The sequence below is a fragment of the Bactrocera latifrons genome, unplaced genomic scaffold (assembly GCF_001853355.1).
Source record: "Bactrocera latifrons isolate USDA-ARS-PBARC rearing strain unplaced genomic scaffold, ASM185335v1 scaffold_37, whole genome shotgun sequence".
Lineage (NCBI taxonomy): Eukaryota > Metazoa > Arthropoda > Insecta > Diptera > Tephritidae > Bactrocera > Bactrocera latifrons.
Genome location: NW_017537012.1, coordinates 1762640 through 1778798, shown reverse-complemented (window position 1 = coordinate 1778798; position 16159 = coordinate 1762640). Strand labels below are relative to the sequence as shown.

General features: G+C 36.0%; 1 protein-coding gene across 1 annotated transcript; it reads right to left on the bottom strand.

Annotated features, from left to right (window-relative positions):
* Positions 1-4882: 4882 nt before the first annotated feature.
* On the bottom strand, positions 4883-16131 carry LOC108971992. The gene is made up of 10 exons (XM_018938390.1): positions 15626-16131; positions 15472-15537; positions 15141-15296; positions 14368-14632; positions 13186-13772; positions 11273-13130; positions 10801-11195; positions 9636-10297; positions 6062-8297; positions 4883-5982 (listed from the first exon to the last, which is right to left on the bottom strand). The coding sequence occupies exons 2-10, from the start codon at positions 15523-15525 to the stop codon at positions 5134-5136; spliced, it is 7062 nt and encodes a 2353-aa protein (XP_018793935.1). The 5' UTR covers positions 15526-15537; positions 15626-16131; the 3' UTR covers positions 4883-5133.
* Positions 16132-16159: the final 28 nt, after the last annotated feature.

Here is a 16159-nt window from a genome sequence, read left to right as displayed (position 1 = left end):
ATATAATTTTTTATTTTTAAAAAATTTCGAAAATATGTTTTCATTAACTTTACGGTAATTTCACTTCCTTTTCTTATTAAGATTTTATAATATCCGTTTATAATTGAAATAAATGTAATGAACAACTTTTTTTTTCGAACTAAATAAATTATCGGCAGCAAATTCGTCAAAGCTAAGGTGTATTTTTATATAAATATATGTATGTATCCCATATAAATATATATGCAGATATTATTTATATATATATTTATATACATATGTATATATAATATTTATATATGCAGTTATTGCAGATTTTGTTTCAATAAATACATTTCTTTAAATGTTACGAACAACAATGCCTTTAGACGTGACTATTGCTCCCCAACATGGTTATTGTTTCTAAACAATATTTTTCGAACAAAATACATTGATATCATTAAAATATTAAAATAATGTAGCTTAATTTATAATAAAAACACGAAATATTTTCTAATTTAGTGCGATAAATTGCATAATTGCATATATTTAGATAAACAAAAATATGTTTTTTTTTTTGCTGTTGAATTTGGCAGCTCAATTTCGAATCTAGAATAGTAATGCAAATACTAATAACTAAGAGGAAAATAGTATACAGAAATATTTTGTTCAAATGGATATCTACATATATTTGCTTAAATATATGTGCGACATTAAAAAAAACTTATTAAGTATGTAAATGAAATATAATATATTTTTATTTAAAAATAATATAAATTTACGCGTAAAGATTGTAAGTGGTACGAAGTGTCATTAAAAAAATATTTAAAAATCGTATAAAAAAAAATATATATATAGATATATATATATAGATATATATATATAGATATATATAAATCGGGTAAACAAAATTACTGAACAAAACAAGTATAAAAAAAGTAAGCCTATTTTACGTATTTAAAATTACATGTCCTTGTAAATGAAAACGAAACTCTATAAATGATTAACATACAGGTAAGAAGTTAGATTTAAGCTCACGCGAAAAAAGCGACCACAGAATTTCTGAGCATAACAAAGAAATTAATTATTTGCAAGCAAAAATTAATTTGCGTAAAAAATCGTAATTCACATTTTAAATTAATGCAATACTAAATTATATATATAAGTGCATACGTATATATATTGTATTGTTTTCGGGTTTAACAAATCGTTGAAGTTGATTTAGTAGATTTCTAATAGTTTTAAGCGTGAACCGGCAAGCGTTGTATAAATTCAATTTGAGAATATACCAAAATAGTTGATTACCGTTTGTTACTGTTTACATACAAAAATGTGTTGGTATGTATGTACATATATGTATATCAACAGTAAAATAAATATTACAAAAAGTATATAAAACAAAAAAAAAAAACACTGTAAATAAAAGGCAATAACGAACTAACTAAGTCTTCGAAGCATTATGTTATTTCAAGTGAAATGAGTATCACACATACAACCATACGAAACTATTATAAAGTCGAGAAGTCATTTATTGTGCAATCTTTATGCAACTCACAATAAAAATAAAATAATAATAAAAATCACCTTTTTTCGCATGTGAGTGGTGATGGTGGGCAAAATTACATGTTTAAAATTAAATATGATAAAAAAAGTATATATATAATAAATAAATATATGATTAAAAAGAAATTATATGCATACATATGTATACATTCAAAATAAAAACAACCGTACAAAGCCAAATATTTTAGAAAGATATGTAGCAGTAAAAATGGTAATATTTCCTTAAAACAAAAACACGATAAAGTTTGCTCTAAAACGTTAATCAAGAGCTGCTAAGTAAAATAAAAAACATGAAAAAATGTCAGATAATAATAAGAAAAGTTGCTGTAAGAAAACCAATATCACAAAATAATAATAACACTTATTAAGATTACAAACACATTTGAAAAATAATATTTTTTATTATTATTCCTTTAAATAGAATTTATTTTTTAAAAATGTAATTTTTTTTTTTTTACCAAAACAAATCCTTTTTGAATACTAATTACGTAAAATTAGCTGTTAAAAGCATCGTTTGTTAGCAATAATAAAGTTCAACTTTCTTCCTTTCAACGTTTCCTTAATTTATGGATATTTGTGGCAGAATGAAAATGCACAACACTACATAGATACCTTAAAGTAAGTTACAAGCATAATGTACGCCGTATTCATTTACAAAACAATTTTCTTCGTTGTAACAGTAATTTATTGTATAAGTAAAAAAGTAATTGAAACAAAAAGCCGTAGCATAAATGTTTTTGTTGGAAAACACTTCAGTTATTGGTACAGCAAGTCATAAGCGTGCATTTGTATTTATTAAGTAGCTCTCGTAATTTTAGTATATTTTGTTATTGCTTATATAAGACCTTGCCTTGCAAAATTTGTATTCTGCGTGGAAATAGCAACAAGTGAGCATATACATATATGTAAGTAACTAACAATAAATAAGTGCATTTTATTACATTATTATGAATATATTTAACTGACGATTTAAAGTTTATTGTAGACAAAACGAACACTCACAATTATTGTGTAATTATCAATACGCTAGCAATTTATTAGTGTACATACATTTCGTTCGCTTTATATATATTATGTAGATGTACACACACCTTATTCTAAATATATATACTTATAACACTATTAAACAAATGAATTCTTTATGTTTGTACACATTTCGTCGAAGAAAAACACCGTATTTTATTTTGTTGTTATTTATTGTGATAATTTCTAAGTAAAAGTTAAATCCTTTTATTCTACTGAATATTGCAACGTAAAATAAATAAAAACTATCCAGAGAATTTTAAAATTTTTAAACACATCTTTTTTATTTCCCATGGATTGAGCAGGTGTTTTGAGGTAAGTGATGYATTGTTGTTGCATACAGTTTTCTGAAAGATTTCACGTGTTTGAATACAAATGCTGTTGGTGTCTAGCGCAGAAAACATTCTTCAAGAAATTTCGATAAAAAACCGGGTACGTTGCGGTTACTTGGACCCGAACAAATAAGCTCCAATCTTCAATGGCTTCATCAAATTTCCAATGAGAAAATAAAATAAAATAATAATGATAAAAGTAAAAAATGAAAAGTTCTTTAGCTGGCGGCTAGCTTAGTTTAAAATCACCTTGTGACTTCCAAATCAAATGCGGAGAGTCGGAATAAATAGAGAGATATTCGGAAATCCCCCCACATCCCATTTCCACACCCTCACTTATGAGAAAGCATCATTTTGACGATTTTCTCCTCAAAAACCGGCGATTTGGGACACATTTTTATTTTTCTAAATTTCTGTGTAAATCCAAATTTATTTTTTCTTAAGTAAAAATATGCTCCATGCGATTCTGCAAATTTCTGCATTTTTATTTTTATTCTACGACCAGTAGTTTAGAAGTTATAAGCATTTTTGTATTCGCTGTTTTCGGCGGCTGCTTGCTGCATGCTCCTGGTCGCCTGGTGGAAATCTGAGATTTTGGCACCAAATTGAATGCAATTTTTCTGCAGCGGCGGTGGATGCGCAACAAATCTGGTGCATACGCAAAGGGGCAAAATGGGAACACGGATGCGGGCATATACATTGCATACACAAAGGGGCGGAATGGGAACACGGATGTGGACCGCCCGGAAATGGAAGCAGGACCCCGACCGGAAAAGGAATAACGGTATCCCACTTCCGGCCCGAAAGCAAACCGGAACTAATATATCGGAACCGGAAGTTGGTGTGGCGCTTCCGGTTTGAGGAAGGGACCGGAAGAGGTCTACCGGAAACGGAAGACCCAAACCGGAACCCGRATTGACAAGAAAATACCTTCCATTTCCGGTAGACCACTTCCGGTCCTCCCTCAGGTAGGAAGTGGCATATCATTTCCCGTTTCCGGACGGTAACTTCCGGTTCCGATTTATTACTTCCGGTTTGGTTTCGGGCCGGAAGTGGGATACCGTTATTCCACTTCCGGTCGAGGTCCTGCTTCCATTTCCGGGCGGTCCACATCCGTGTTCCCATTCCGCCCCTTTGCGTATGCAATGTATATGCCCGCATCCGTGTTCCCATTTTGCCCCTTTGCGTATGCACCAGATTTGTTGCGCATCCACCGCCGCTGCAGAAAAATTGCATTCAATTTGGTGCCAAAATCTCAGATTTCCACCAGGCGACCAGGAGCGTGCAGCAAGTAGCCGCCGAAAACAGCGAATACAAAAATGCTTATAACTTCTAAACTACTGGTCGTAGAGAAAAAATAAAAATGCAGAAATTTGCAGAATCGCATGGAGCATATTTTTGCTTAAGAAAAAATAAATTTGGATTTACACAGAAATTTAGAAAAATAAAAATGTGCCCCAAATCGCCGATTTTTGAGGAGAAAATCGTCAAAATGATGCTTTCTCATAAGTGAGGGTGTCCCCTATCTTAAGTTTAATGTATACATGTGTCCTAAACCACTGAAGTTACAACAACCAACATATGAAAATGGATAAATTCAGAAAGTAATTTGGTACATATTTAGATACTTACGTAGCAATAGTTTCACACAAAAATATCCAAAATATCTTTACTGTTATTGAAGTAATTTTTAGTTTATTTGTTTAGGTTCAAATTTACATATATATTTATCAGTTGCATTTGCATTAACTACATCCACATGAAATCGCGCATATGTAGTGTGACAAAAGATTACATAAATATAAACCGAAAGTTAATAAAAATTTTGTGGGAATGTATTTATGGCGCAGCGTCAGTCAATAAAACGCACGCCTATAGGTATATAGTAATAAAAAACTAATAAATAAATGAATTTAAAATAATCGGAATTTAGATATCACAAAACACAAAATATTAAGGGATTTCACGAAATATTAAAAATAGTTTTATATATATATGTACATATGTACACGTACATATGTATATATGTTTGTGCCACACATAGCCGAATAATTAACGAAAAAATTTGCTTATTTTGTGTTACATTTTGGAAAGAGTCTATAAGTATATTTTTGTTATAACGTTTTGTTTACATTTTCAGTCACAATATTTCGTATGCAAATAGCAACGCTGCAGACAGAATAGTCGGTGAAAGCATTGTGGCGACGAGTAATAGAATAGCGATCAGTTGCGGCGTCATATAAATGAATATAATTAACTAGGTATAGGTATTGTGTGGTGTAAAAGCAGTTTCCACTGTGCCGCCCTCAGCGCCGTTTGTAACAAAGTGTTGCGCATCTCGCTGTTGTATAGCAGCATTTATAGCCTCTTCGGTTACAGCGGCTGCAGCGCTGGCAGCAGCTGATTGCGGCATCAGACAGTACGCACTCGCAACATCGCCACCCGGATCGTTGTTAGTGGACTTCGCGCTTTCCGAATTAATAACATTATCGTCGGGATTTTCTTTGTTTTCAAGCTCAGTTTCATGCATTAATGTGTTGCTTGCGAAAGTGTTATCAAATAAAGTGTTGCTGGTATTGCTGCTACTATTAGCAGAATTTTGATCAGCTTCCGCCAAGTCTTCGTCGTTATTTTCCTTATTGCTATTACTTGTTGCCTGTTGTTGTTGTTGCGCATGCTGATTTGCCATTTTATTGCGATTTCGTGGTAACTCTAGACTAGCGCTTGACGCCTCAGAAGTGCCACTCATGCTTAAATCGCTACCTTGTCGCCACTCACCTTCAGAATGCGCGGCAGGGAAAATGCCTACCAGATAATTGCGATACCATTGCAAAAACTCGTCACGTTGACGTGGTGCGCAGAGTTTTTTTATTCTCATATAGAACTTCTTGGGCGAAATGTGTGGCGAGGCTGTGAGGAGCGTTTTATGGTTTACAAGCATTGGGGCGAACTTTTGCACTGCGCAGGCTGTCAACTTAGCGATTTCCACTAACACAGTGTCGTTTATTTGTGTGTTGACATGCGTTTGGTTATGTATTCGTGTAATTATGTATGTGATAAGGTCAGTGCCATATGTTGAACGTGTGTTACTGTAGACAATAGAAGACTGAAATCAAGGAAAAATTAAATTTAAATGTAAGCTGATAAGTTATGAAACCGTAATGCTTGTCTAATGAAATACTCACCGGCATATCTTCCGCATCACCGCCTGCACCACTGTTATTCACAGCATCCGTACGATTTTTGGGTTTATTACTGTTAGCTTTTGTCGATTTGTTGCTGGTATTTGATTCCGCTTGACTAAACACATTTTGCCGCCAATTTGGAACGGCGTTGCCATCCCTGCGAACGTTGCTTTCAGACATTTTATATTGGTGTGTCTGACTAAGCGCTGATGCATTGCTAATTGTCGCATTATTACTTGTAATGTTCCTATTGTTGTAACGCATATCATCCTCCTCCGGTTGTTCGATCTCTCTTCCTGGCGGTATGTTTGACATGTGGCCTGTATTGGCAACGTTCGCCATTGACTCTACTAACGCTGCTGCGGCATCCTCATTGTCCGCTTTGTTGCTTTCGGTGTCAGCGTTATTTGCACCATATTCGTCTTCCTCTGCATTCTCCTGCAAAGTAACTGCTTGCCGATTATTCACATTGTCGTTAACTGGAGCGGCTGGCAAAGCGTGTTGATCATCCTCAGCTGCAAGATCATCATTGGATTCTTGCTTGATTGCATTAGCGTTAGTTGGGCTTGGTGCCCGTCCAGTGCCAAAGTTACCCGACATTGGTAATGGATTTTGCTGTTGTTCTTGCTGTTGCTTATACTGCTGCAAGCGCTGCTGTTGCTGTTGTTTGCCCATGCGCGCATTCAAATTAAATTTACGCGTTGGGTCTCGGGGTAATGCAGATGCCCCTATTACATCATTGGGCTCTTCGTGGTCGTGAGCAGAGCTGGCGGCATTTTGAGCGCAATTTTGGACGGCAGAACCATCACGCACACAATTGTTCTCAGCTGACTCCTTCTCGAGCAGCATGCGTTCGAGGCGACGGAAAACATCTTCTTTTATTGACTCATAGAATTTGGTAGTAAATTTATCATTTTTTAGAGCATTAACGAGTAGATTTCGTTTGATCTCTTCTGATGTGGTATCGTCTTCCTCCTCATCGTTTAACAAGTCTATGTCTATGTTTAAATCGGCTACGGTTTCGCCTTCAGTTTCAACTTCATGTGCAGCATTCTCGTTATTAATATTGGACGAATTATTAATAAGTCCATTGGTGTCCATTAATTGCAATGCATTAGTGTTTGGCATATATGGCGAGTTATAGGTGGTTGTTGAATTGACACCCACTCCGGTGGGCAAAACATTGATAGCGTGGTTATCGTCAGCGGTCACAGTGCGTAGTAAAAGATCGACACGTTCCCGATTGCAAAGTTGTGCTTCTGCTGCAGCAACCGCTTCGCTGACCGAGGCTGGCAACAAATCTATATGTCGCGTCTGCGTGAATTCAGCCATATTTCGTAAAGTTGGCGCTGTAGATTGTTCGATTTGTTGTTGGCCGCGCAACACCAGCTGTTGCTGTGACAACATGCGTTGGTGTTGTTGTTGCTGTTCCTCTACTTGCATTCTATTCGGATTATGAYGATCCATGGCTTCGGCGCCACGACAATTTGGTTTTGTTAACAACTTATTGCGCTGATAATGTGGACTATTTCCAAAGTTGACGTTCATGTTGCGCAACATATTGCTCGAATTAGAGCCCATGTTGCTGCTCAAGTGTGCATAGGGCGCGGCCAAATCGCTGTCAATGATGTTGTACGTATCGTAAACATCAATATCAACATTGTCGGCGTCCGTATTGACATCCGCGCAATTGGTGACGTTCGCAGCAGCGCCGGCAGGCGGTAGCCAAGAAGATTGATATAAGTTATTGTGATTGGTATATAACGAATTTATAGGTCCGACATTTTGTTGCTGCTGCTGCTGATAGCGATTGATATGGGAACGCTGCAGCGTGCGCAAATACTTATTGTCATTCGCATTGCGTTCGTAATTCAAATTGTTACAACTATTAGTGTTACTATCGTCAACTGTGCGATATAATTGTGGCTGAGTTTGTGTGGCGCGTTGCTGTTGCTGTTGTCGTTGCTGCACCGCTTCCTCACGCTGCTGTTGCTGCCGTTGTAATTGCTGCAAGTTGCTGGTGGTCAGCGCGGCAGGCAATGTTGTTGTTACGGAACGGCGATGACCTTGTAATTGTGAGCGATATTGCGCCGGACCACATGCCTCAGTTTCATCGATTGCACGTTGTTGTAAATATAGTTGATGTTGGTGCCGTAGTTGTTGTTGGTGGTTATGCTGTTGCTGCTCTTCATTGCTTTTATTCGAGTTGGTAGAGAGCAAATTTTGACGCGAATAACTAAATTGTAGAAGAGTAAAATAGAACAAAAAAAGCATTTGCAATTTGTTTTTGTTGGTTATTTGAATTAAGCATTAGGAATTAGCGTACAAAAAAGGAATATAAAAGTTGTAGATTATGTTTTTAATAAATTCAGGTGGACTATGCAATATTTTGCGCAAAATAGTTATATCAGATTTTAAAGTTTTATATGTTATTCTGATATACTTATACATTAAATAGTTTTTACGATATGAAAATTATATAAACTAAAATACTTCAACAGGGTTACAAATAAAATATTAAAAGATAATTGAATTAACCTTTTTTATCCCACATACCGGATTAAAAAAAATTTAAACCCACATACCGAATTATAAAGGTATTTTTACATTGAAATTGATTTTTAATTTTTAATACCGGATTGAAAGATAAAAAAGAAAAATCTTAAGCCAAAGCATATAATTAAGTATTAATAAAAAAGATAATTTATATAATAAGGAATTACATAAAAAATTATAATTTCTTTTTGAATATAACATCGGGGTTAAAAAATGAACATTTAATTTTTAATGCAAAATGTTTGAATAATAAAATTTTCGACCCTGTATTTAGTTGTTATTTATCAATTGAATATTATGGAGTGAGTCCACGCCAAACTGTTAGTATTAAAATATGGCATGCAAAAAGTAAATTATTTTGTATAAAACTGAAGTTAGTACTCAACTTTGTTTAATACTAAAAAAACTAAACTAACAAAAGCTTTTTAAATGTACTTATCGTTAATAATAATTGAAGCGATTTATTCTGATAATTATTCATATAGTGCTATACTCATCAACTGTGGTGTTAGTTGCATAAAATTTAAACAATAAATAAATTAAACCCTCATTGTGCAAGCAACTTACCCACACCTGCAATAGCTTATTTTTTTGTTTTTGTAAAATGAAATATAATTGTATTTAAATGTCCTGCACATTTCTTTATTGAAATAATCGATAGATAATATGTGAACTAATTTTTATACAATAAAAACTCAGCCATAACAAAATATATAATTTTCATTTAGAACTAATCAAAAAAAAAACAAATATGTGCTAATAGTAATAAATACGGTTTATATAGTAGATGGAAATTTGGATAGATTAATAGATAAAAGAAGTAGATACAATGAATAACCAAAAGTTTCCCGATCAGATACGATACAAATATATGAACAAGTTTTATTAAAGTTGTTGAAGAGAAATGTAAAAGAAGTTGCACCGCAATAACGTTAATAAAGTATAACAAACCAGTACCCTTGATATAGTTAACTACAATTTTTCGCAACTTTTTTCTACTTCAATGCATCGAAATTACCTTCGAAAATTGTCCCAATAATTGTTGGCACGATTACCAGGTGGCACTTGATTATTCAACGTATTACCGCCGCCAATATTGATGTTACTATGACCATGTTGTTGTTGCATCTGCTGCTGTTGATGCAAATTGTTAGCATAGTGATTTTGTGTGCGCAAATTAGCATTATTTTGGTGTATAGCGTTATTATGATGGTGCATAAAAATCGGGCCGGGTCCAGCGGCATTACCCTGCAGTGGTGGAGATTGCGGTACTTCGTTGTTGTAATGTGATGCGTCCTGATTCGGCGGTGGTGGTGGTGCAGCGTTATTTAAAGTGTTATAAAGGGCGGCGTTGGTGCTGCTGGCCGCCGCTATGTTGCTGTGTTGTGTTTCGCTGCTAAAAGCTGTTGYGATGCGACCATGTTGTTGATATTGTTGTTGTTGCTGATGACGTTGATAGTTGGAAAATGCACTATTTCGTGTGGTTGTGGTGAGGCCGGGCATAAAGAGCGCTGGTTGCTCGGATTGCGCACGATTCGAGCTGCTCAAATAGAGATTGTTTGGCAATGTGCCTGCCGTTATGCCGGGAGGTGGGACCGATTCAGCACGCATTGAGTAGGGCAAATCGGTTAGCGGCACAGCGTTGACGTTTCCGGTCAAAGCAAGTAAACGTTCTTGTAACTGTGCAAAATTGTGATATTGTTAGAATGAATGTAGTGTTGACGCATTAACTAAAATATTACGTGGCAATCACTGACTGTCTACTAAAGCGGTTAGAATTTTTGCTATAAAATCGCGTATGTGGGAAATGCCTTAAGGATCATTCTGACAACATGGGTCTAAAACAGGTTTTATGCCGCCAGCTATTTTTAAGAAGTTTAAAAAACCTGAAAAATCGGTTGTAAGAGAAATATGTGATATAGTTGTCCGATATTACAAATTCCGAATGAATATCAAATTGCACCTACGTACTAAATTTCAGTAGGATATCTCAAAGCTGACGAACACATTTTTAGGATCCCTAAAAAACTAAGACATAAAAATTGTTGGCTCGAAACCGCTTTATGACCTATAGTCTCTCGGGCAAAGATGTTCAGAATGATCTGTAAAACATTTCCCGCACACGCAAATTTTTTTCTTATTTTTCGCTCCCTGTAAATCGACCCGCTCTACTGTCTACTCACCACATGTATAGTGTTATTCAAAGCATCAATTTCACGTTGCTGATGCCACAACATCTGATTGCATTGGCATACAGAATTGATGAGCATTTGTTGAGTTTGCACGAATTGCTGTAACAGTACAGGATCGGCGGCCAATTGTGCAGCCGTATTTGTGGAACTAGTTGCTGGCGTTGCTCCGCTAATAATGGGCGCGTTAGTAGCGCTGTTTGTCGCGCTGCAAATACATTCACTGTTCACGGCAGATTGTGGCAGCAAACTACTAGGAGTGAATGGTGCACCAACACTCTGATTTGTTGTTGCCGAGTTCGGTTGTGATGCAGTTAATGGATGTGGCGGTGCGCCGAAACCATAGTACAATTGTGGATTCCAAGTGTTGGGCATTGGCGGCAGCGGTGCTGTTATTTTAAAATAAGACATTTGAAATATTTTATTGTATACAAATAATAAAATAGTTTTTTATTAAAAAACTTACGCCAACTGCTGCAAGCGCCTATGGGCGGCATTGGTGGTGGCATTGAGAATTGCGAACTACCAGATTGTATGCTACCAGCTTCCAGCGAAGCGCCTTCCTGCATAGTACTGTTAGCATTGGCTAACGTAGAATGACGACGTTCAGCTGCCCTAGATGATGTTAAATTCGTGTCAAAGCTTTCTTCCTTACCCAGGGAACCGGCCGATGTTCGTTGACCTTGACTTTGAAGACTGTGCTCATTAACTTTCGCCGATGCCGCTCCAGCAGCCAATGTATGTGCAGTTACAGCTGCTTTTGCTGCCGCGCGATGTTGTTGTGCCGGAGTAGATTGTTGTTGGGGCGCCGAAAAATATTGCCGCCCAGTCGAAGTTGTATTCGAAGTGGGGAAGTCCGAATCATTCAGTTCTTCATCGCCATCTGCTTCATCGTCGGCTTCGGAGACAGTATCGCGACGGAGTGCTGCTTTAATGCCAGTTGGTGCAATAGTAGCACTATTTTCGTCTTGTTGTAAACGTTGGCACAACAATTCGAATTCCTTTTTCTTTGCCTCATATTCTCTCTTGAGTTGATCGCTTTCGGCAGTCGCTGAAGGCGGTGGGGTGGGAGTGTCGATTTCACGTTGCTTACGACTACGTGGTATGGGTGTAGGTGTTAAACTGCTGCGCTTTAAAGCATCTTCACCAAGTTTTGCTGCGTCCGCAGCTTGTTGTTTGCGCAAAACGATCTCTTCTTTCAAAGCCTTAATGCGATCGCGTTCGACCTGCAAACTTTCTGCCTGTGCACGTAAATCTGCGGTTACTTCATTAATCATACGCATTTTACGTGTAAGGTATACATCTTCACCAACGCCATCCGCGCTGTCTGCAGTATGTGCGGGCACAACCGAAACCGGTGTACAGTCGCGGTCAAACGACGAGCCGGTCGAGCGTGATTGCGAACGTAGCTCACGTGGTGGTGTACGACTGATATCACTAACATCACGCGATGTACGCGCCTCTATTATATTCACAGTCTCCATCATGTCCTTTAGACGTTGTAATTGCTTACGCATTGTTTCTATGTCGGCAACTTTCTGTTGTATAAGCATAGCGGTGGCAGCATTTCGTTCAGGATCGCCATCCTCGTCATCATCATCATTAGCATTAATAGCTGCATTTCCGCTTGGTTCAGCTACACCCCCACTAGTGAGTTTTATGGGCACAGTCCGCGTATAAGTGACCGGCACAATGCGTGCGCCGTTAGTTGCATTTAGTGTTTCTTCGTTCTCTTGCGTTTTTTTATTTACCACTGGTTTCTCATTAACAGACGCTTCATCTTCGCTTTCCTTTGTACCCACAGCACATCTACGTTCGGCATTACGATTAATATCTTGCAATTCACTCACCAATGAACGCATATCATCACGTTGCGCACGCAAGGATTCTAGTTTACGTTGCAACGCCTCCTGTTCGGCTAGGATTTCTGGACCATCATCACCCAGTAGATTGCTTAACTCATTCTGATTTTGTATAAATGTCGTGAGATTCTTCATGCGGCCAACCAATGTGGCCATATCTGAATGCACTTGATCGATTGACTCATATTCAGGTGTGCCATCAGCATTTGAGGACCTGTTTAGTTGGTTAGAACCAAAACTTAAAGTACCAGCCTGTTGTCGCAGATGTTCCATCTCGCTCAAATGCTGTTTAGCGGCATTTTGCAAACGCAAGAGCTGTTGTTGCTGCTCTTGCATATTTTGTATATTACGATTGGAAGTCTCCAAACGTTGCTGCAACTCATCGAAGCTGGGTGAATCATCTGGTGTAGGCGTTTCAACGCTGTGCAATGATTGTATAGATTGTGCGCGATTATCGCTCAACTGAAATACAAAAATGGTTTTAGTTTAATACGTAAATTACAATAATATTACATACCTCACTAAGTGCGACATCCTCCAGACTTGCTGAGTTCACTACCACTTCACGCTCCATACTTTCGGATTTATTTTCATATACCATTAATGGCTTAGGCGAATCTTGTGGAACAGTTAAATTAGCTGCGCTTACTCTTGGTGTAATATATTCGTTCTGTTTTGGCAAACGCTGATTGAGGGACGTAATTGTTGGCGCCGTTACGTTCAAAAAATGTTTAATTAATTGTAGACGTTGTAGCAAAATTGACTCAACATTTACGCCTTCACCAAAAGGAGTTTGTTGCGGATTCGTCGCAGACGCCGCTCTTGCTACAGCCGTTGACAAAGCCGAAATAGTTGGTGTTTGCGTTGTAGTTATACTGGTGCCTAAATTCAGTAATCTAACCGGCAACAACGGGGTTTTATTCACTTTAGTTAGTTTTACAAGTGAATTTTGTCTAGCTTTTGAAATTGCATGTGGTTCCTTTAATATTTTTTGTATTTGTGCAGAGTTAGTTCCATGCGAGTTACTAGCTTCTCTTAACACACGTTCTGCTAACTTTGGTTCTAATGATGAACAAGGCAATACCGGAGGCTGTGTATTTTGCTCTGATTTTAAGTACGGAATGCCAATATTATTATTTTAAAAAATTTATATATCACAAAATATTAAAAAAAAACTAATTTCGTTTAAATTTATCTATTTACTGGTCTAGTATCGGGAATAAGATATGTTTACATAAAGTATTATTTTTAGCATGTAGGCAATTCTCTGGAGCAATGATTCATCATAAACATTTCGAGAAGACAATAAAATATTTCGTAACGCGTGGTCATTTGTCACGATCTATATGTAAAATAAACAATTTTGTTTATTTGACATTCAAAGAGGAAATTATATTTCCTATTTTGAAGATATGTGTTTAATTTGGATAAGTACAACAGGCAGATCACTTTTTATGTATTTCCTTTGGGTTGCGCAGAGAAGGGAAAAATGTATCCGAAGCAAAAAGATATTGCGGAAAACTAAAATTAGATATTATTTTTAGAAATGCGCTAGTCGCTACTCGTGTTCGAATACGTATACGATGTACATACAGGTAAAAATACACTAAATTTACAAAGGAAATCGTAAAATAAATAAAATAAATTTTTATACAAATATTCCATTCAAAATCAGAATTGTTTTGCATCAATTACTTACCGTTTTTTCTTATGTCGCAATGGCTACCAGTTATATTTCCGTTTATTCGTGCCGATGATTTTTCTGGACTATGTTGTCTTTTTCTCTGCACATCCGCTGTTCCAGAACTTGGATTATTATTATTATTAATATTGCTTTTATTAAAATTTCGATTGATCGCTTTCGGAAAAGCTGTTTCAGTTTCGYCGCTGGTTGTTGCCGATGCTCTATGCGTTTTCACAGTTGCACCACGATTTGTTGGCCGATTCGTTGACACTGCGTAATCCTTTAAATAGAGTGTAAAACACCAAACTATTAAAAGCGCACAGCAAATTAAAATCAATGACACTTTGAATGACTCAATTGTGAACAACTAAATGTTTGAACTATGTAATGTGAAATTCGGCTATTTTTGAAAGTTCAAAAATTCGTTGAGAGTATTTTTACATGTGCTTTGTTCAATTACAAAACAAATTCGTGAGGATTCGATTCTGATGGTCTACTCGTATTGACACGCTCGTGTCAAAATCGGTACTGAATCACGAGATCTTTACCGAAACTAAAATCTCTTGGGATAACAGAATTGAGTAAAAAACAAAAACACATTTTTGAAAAATTCTCTGTTTGAGATAAAATAATTAATGCTCTTAATAAATTTGTTTATATTTCATGAATGTTCACATTTATGCACACCCAAGTAAGCATTTTAGTGAAAATATGATAAATAATATCTAGTTTTCACTACTTTTACTTCAAATTTAATTAAAAAGCTAAGAAAAATTATATTAACTTACATCATTGCTATTTACTTGCCACTGTACACAACCATCTGAAGATGTGCCTGTTGTTCCGCTACCACCACTGACTCCAGAGTTGATGCGATGTCTTTGTGCAGATTTATGTGATCTTTTATGTAGTTGTTGTTGCATTAATGTTTGTTTACTTTTTTGCTACAAGATATAATACCACATAATACATTTTAATATTCAATATAGGTTTCAATAGGCTTAATAGCGCAAGTAACTAGTTTCTAATTTCCAATCCAATAATCATTACATTTGTATACATATATATGTTCAACAAATTGCAGGGGTTGTAATCSTGCTCTAAATTACTTCACCTTACCATTTCTGTTTCCTTTGTGACCTGAACCGTAGTTACATTTCTCACTGGAGCCATAACTTTCTAAAGCTATTTTGTAGAGGGCATGGTATTAGTTAATTCATATTTTAAATAAAAAATATTAATTTCAGTTTGTCCCTTATCTGTAGACACTGACCTGGCTTGAAATTTTTGCTCGTTTGCTTCCTAAATCACTTCTGCGTTCGGGTTCATTTATTAGTAACCATTCACGCTTCCACTATTCCCTATCGAATTATTAATGAATATTACGAAATTTTTCAAATACTATTATAACATTTATTCAACAAATGTATAGTTTCTACAAAATTTTCTGACAGCAAAAAGAGTTCTTTTATTTCATTCGAAATTTTACATCAAAGTTATGTTCTACACTCTCCACTAACAAATTTTAGTTTATGAATGTTACACTCAATTCCGTTTTGTTATTCCCTTCTTCTTTATCATATGTTTATTTGCCATATCTTTTCAAATTGCACAAATGTCAAATACCATAAGCTTAAATTCTGACTACCCAGCAAGCAAAAACAACATTTGAGTACTCTCATAAATATCACCGGCTTGCTCTCAATGAGAGAAATCTATGAGCTGTTTGTATGTATGTAGGTGAATTAGACAATATATAAATGAGAATGAGTGTAAACAACCATTATCCATACATACAAACTTTTAG